Source organism: Saccostrea cucullata, unplaced genomic scaffold (genome assembly GCF_032062105.1).
Source record: "Saccostrea cucullata isolate Sc308-1 unplaced genomic scaffold, CSIRO_AGI_Scuc_v1 ctg11548, whole genome shotgun sequence".
Taxonomy (NCBI): Eukaryota; Metazoa; Mollusca; class Bivalvia; order Ostreida; family Ostreidae; genus Saccostrea; species Saccostrea cuccullata.
Genome location: NW_026922724.1, coordinates 15,182 through 20,429, shown reverse-complemented (window position 1 = coordinate 20,429; position 5,248 = coordinate 15,182). Strand labels below are relative to the sequence as shown.

Sequence of the window (5,248 nt, the reverse complement as noted above, 5' to 3'; positions counted from 1 at the left end):
GTGTCCAACCTGGTTATATGAGATCGAGTGCAGATACCTGTTCACTTTTAATTTATGTTAGGGTGAGCGAAACATATTTTACTTTTAATTTTGATCCCATGATCATCTGTCTCCTCAAACCACACAAGACATTTGCATTTGGTACATCTAGACTCTCAAGTCTAACGTCACTTGACGTCATATATAACTGGTCCAGCATAATCAGTATGTTTAGCTACATAACTATAATTACCCCACCTCTGTTGAAATCAAGGCTTGGAATAAACAAGATTTGCAGAGCAACTGTTTACAACTTAAATTAAAGGTTAGGTAAGGTAATAACGAGAGAAACATTTTTCTCACTTTACTGAAATTCTTTCAAAACTCTCAGCGAGTCCAGCAAGCACTTGAGCAAAGAGAAAATTCAAACTTATACACTGATCCAAACACAATTTTTTCTGCCGCAAGTTTTTGATCCCAGAATGCATTTCTTGCTTATGCTTCACTCTTGCAAGAATAACGAAAAAGTTTAACAAAAAAATAAACTCACTTTGATTAAATGGATATATTGCAGATAAAAAATAAATGTTCTTCATTTAAGTCTTTGGGTTTGGTAATGCAACTTGAATATGACGTCATGTGACATCAGAGTCTAGACGCACAAAGTGTCACGTGCAGTTTGATGAGCCTAATCTAAATTAAAAGTGAATAGTATGAATATCTCTGCTCGCCCTAATATATTACATGTAGGCACTGTGTAAGAATGATGAAACAATATAGCAGAGATAAACAATTTTACAAACCATGGACAATACTGTACATACTCGCCTATAAGTCAGTTTTTTGGGAGTTAATCTTTAGTCCAAAACTCTTTGTCCAACTTATAGGCAAGTTATTAAAAGGTTTGTATTTTAAAGGGATTATCCTCTAATAATTATATGAGTTTAAAAAATACAATTGACTTATAGGCAGACCAACTTATAGGTGAGTATATACGGTACATTAGCATTTCATAGATGGGGTAAATTTGTTACATAGTTTTGTAGTGACAGTGTACAGGATGATACCTGGTTAAAGTAGGGTTAGAAAATTTCATACCTGGTTCAGCTTCTATCACCTCCCTCGGTACATGTAGGTTTAAAAGTATAAAACTCATATTAGTTGTCAAAGATAGTAGTGACTGACACAATATCTATGAAAAAATTCATGTTAGCTGTTTAAGTTAGTCATTCTAAAGACAACAAACAATAGAAATTCATGTTAATTGTCTGATTAGTCTAATTAGGACTTCTTATTGAAAACAATAAATTCCAAGTATCAAAATAATTCCAAATTCAAATAATTGTGCATTGAGCTATCTGTTTATAAAAAAAAATATGTGCAAATTTAGTTAATATTACACATTGTTGTACATGCACCTGTAAACTGTATGGGTTTTTTTTTCATTATCAGGTGACCATGCTACAAGAATGTTTGAAAGTGAATATCTTGGTTTTATTTGTGGGGATTTGTGCAAGTGTGAGGAACTGTACTTATTTAAAATACTGGGACAAATCCTTGAAGAAATGTCAGCCATGTTCTAAGTGCCAGCTACCACAAATTACGGGAACACCATGTACAAATACATCAGATGTGGTCTGTATGGACCTAAAGCATTTAAACTTTGTAAGTATGAACCCTAAATCATGATTAAAGCAATATGAGCTGCAACTTTGATGTCAGAATTTTTTGTTGCAAAATTGTAAATAACTATTTCAATGACAGAAAAAATAACATTAATAAACTAATTGTTCACATTTGTAACAGAAGAACTATTTATAAGCTCCAATTGAATCAAAATTACATTATTGTCGTCCTGTACAATAATGATTTCTTTTATAAAACTGTACATTGGATTGTATATAAAAGTCTTACTTCTGCTTTATTTTAGTCTAATTGATCATAAATGTTTAAGTTACATACAAATTTATCATAATAACACATTTTAACAACCAAATAAAATTTTCAAAAATGCAACATATTGCTTTAAGCATGTTAAGTAATCACTAATGTTATCTCTAAATGTTGTGATATTTATAAAGGTATATAGTACTTGTAGTGTATAATATGTTCAAAATATATAGAAAGATTTTAATAATAAAAAAAAATAGCCGACGGTAAAAGTGTTTTATGATGAGACAGAATTTATCTTTTTAGCTTTTTTGTCATTGACATCATTCATCAGATATAAATATATCTCTGTATGTAGTGAGAAGTTTATTTAAAATTTGTCAGGTTATACATAACAGAAATCTAAATTAATTTTGATTTAATTATCAAAAATCTTTTTCAGACTTTTATAGTGGATGATTCTCCCAAGGTGACATCAAGACTTCCATTTCAAAGAGATCTTTTGTACTTGGAGGGAGAAAATGACACCTGGAGACTGCTGGCATATATCCTTATTGGTGTATTGTGTTTTCTAGTCGTGACTGTTATTGTGAGTCTTTTGGTGTCATGGCACTGCATCAAGAAGAGAAAAGCCACAATGAATAGAAATTATGGTAAATACCTAGCTTTTCTTGCTTATTCTATTATCTTGTGTAGCCAGTGCTTACTAATTTTGTGCCAACAAAGAATGCTGGAATGATCAAGATGTGACTTTAATTTCTTTCTTTGGCAGGGGTTGGGGGGTTGGGGGTGCAATTATCTGTGTGTTTTTGTGTCTTTAGTTTTTGCTTGAATTTGGTACACAGTCATCTGAATTTTACATCACAATTCCTTATTTGTTAAAGTTTGAAGACATACTTGTAAACACAGTGTGCTTGAAGTTACATATAAGGCGATTTTTACATATCTGGAACAAAGATCTTTCATTGTTAAATGCTATTATGCAGGACACCAGACACATAGTCATCATCTTGCAGTTTAGATGTGTGTTTATTAATATGTGCTGCAGCTAGTCTTAATTCCACCGAAATTCTTATTTTCACTTTCACTGCCAATAACATGTACATGTATATGATTGTATCTTTATCATGTTTATGTTAACAATGTTGTATTTCATCAGGTATTATAAAATTTTATCTAGGGCATTTCAATTGGCAACTTGAAAGCGCAATCTGGAAAATCTCTCTTCTTGTGGCACCATCCTCAATTTTTTGTTTAATCAATTAGAGAACATTTTAGAGTTATCTTTCTTTGCAAAACACTATCTGTAGGGAAAGAGAAAAGAATTTAAATTTACTTACCAGTAAAGACTAGCAGTAAGCTAGTTCCACACCTTGAAGCAATAAATCTTCCAAATTTTTATTTAAGTACATGTATAAGTTTTCAAAATATTTTTGAAAGTACACGTAATACATGTAATCATGTAGTCCGAAATATCTGACGTTTTCCTTGCTTTGCTCACAGGTACTTGTGGACAGGACACCCCCCCCCCCCCCCCCCCCCCGATATTCAACCCCGGGGCTTATTTGACATTTTTTTCACAATTTATATTTAGTACACTTATTCAACATGTTTGCAAAAGGAACAAATCGTCAAAACCCCAAAAATAATCGCTCCACAAAAAAATACCCCACTATACATTAGTGGGGTATTTTTTTGTGGAGCGATTATTTTGGGGTTTTGACGATTTGTTCCTATTGCAAACATGCTAACTACGTGTACTAAATATAAATTGTGAAAAAATTGTCAAATAAGCCCCGGGGTTGAATATCGGGGGGGGGGGGGGGGGGGGGGGGTTCCTGTCCACAAGTACCTGTGGCTTTGCTTTATTGCTTTATTTACGATTTTGATATTTTACGTGCCAAGAAAACGTCAGAATTGGCGTCAGTACGAAAACTGGGAATTCACCGCCTCCAACCGGAGGCCTCATTTTTCGGGTTGACTTTATACTAAATACTTGCAAACCGAATCAAATGTCAAACTCACAAGTTATCAACAGAACTTACCAATGTCGTTTTTAGTTCATTTATAAAATATGCAATCCATGAAAACATTTTATCAGACTGTCGAGATTTGTCTTAATTGCAAGTCATGGAATGAAATATTGAGTGATGTTTTCTTTTCATCGATGTTGGTGGATACTAGAAGCATTGTGCATTTGATAAATTCTGATTTCGGCATTTAGTTCGGTTCGCAAGCATCAAAAATCACCTTCGGTTGGAGACGACGAATTTTCCAAATTTCGTAATCGCGCCAAATCTGACGTTTTCCTGGCATGTAAAATATAAAAATCGTAAAAAAGCCTGGAAAACTTTTAAGATGTTTCGGACAAGTACTAGTATAATGTGTTATTAAAACATGACACGTTTCTCATGTTTAGTTGAGGGAGAAGGGGAGTATGTGGTCATTTGCCGACTTCCTGATTTAGTCAGCCACTCCCCGCCTACAGAGATGCCCGGATCCCCGCCACAGAGTCCCCACAGACGCTCCTCACGACGTTCCCGGTTTTACCGAAACCACAGAATCTATCGCCCACAGAGACGTCTAATGAATGAGTATGTGGACGATGTCTTTGAATCGGAGGATTCCGGAGGATCGAGATCCATTCGGATACCCCTTCACACGATTCCAGAGGATATTTGAGATGTCTGCTTCATAGGAAATAATCAAAATGTTTAGTATATAATTTCTGTAGACTGCGAAAGATTTTTTTAACCAAGTAGGAATTAATTAAAAGTTTATATGTACAATTTTATGAGTTCCATTGGCGTGCATTTGCAGTATAAAAAGAATCTCGCCTCTGATATATATCCAAAGTCCGATAGTATTAGTATTTTGCCATATGTCTGATCTCAGTCTTGCATAAATAGACATTTTTACCTTTATTTGTAAGGTAGGGAATTTAGTTTTGGTGTACATAAAAAGCATAATAGAGAGTTTATTTAAAAAAAAAAAAAAAAGGTGATTTTTTCATGTAATTTTTCACAATTGGCATTTTCCTTAAAACAGAAAATTGTTGATTTTATCTAAATACGAGTATACCATCAGGTTAAGATCATTGGATAATTCAGCTTTTCTGTTGTTAGAGTGGAAAAAAATTAAGATAAACAAGAAAACCAACTTGTGTAAACAGGGAACTATACGTACATCTAAGTATGCTTACCTAATTGGTACCTCCAACGTAACTAGAATTTTATAGGGCAGACAATTAAAATACAATGTATTGGATAGGTCACAAGATAACACAAGTATTTTAAGATCATCGTTATTTTTTCATTGGCAATAAATGCAGGAAGGAACTTAATTAAGATTATCAGTACCATTAATTTTTCCTTCTTAG

The 5,248-nt window shown here is 33.4% G+C and overlaps 1 protein-coding gene across 1 annotated transcript; it reads left to right on the top strand.

Moving 5' to 3' along the window:
* Positions 1 to 1,436: 1,436 nt before the first annotated feature.
* On the top strand, positions 1,437 to 4,966 carry LOC134262289 (uncharacterized). Its single transcript, XM_062744664.1, has 3 exons — positions 1,437 to 1,644; positions 2,312 to 2,522; positions 4,289 to 4,966. The coding sequence occupies exons 1-3, from the start codon at positions 1,438 to 1,440 to the stop codon at positions 4,549 to 4,551; spliced, it is 681 nt and encodes a 226-aa protein (XP_062600648.1). The 5' UTR covers position 1,437; the 3' UTR covers positions 4,552 to 4,966.
* The last annotated feature ends 282 nt before the right edge of the window (positions 4,967 to 5,248 follow it).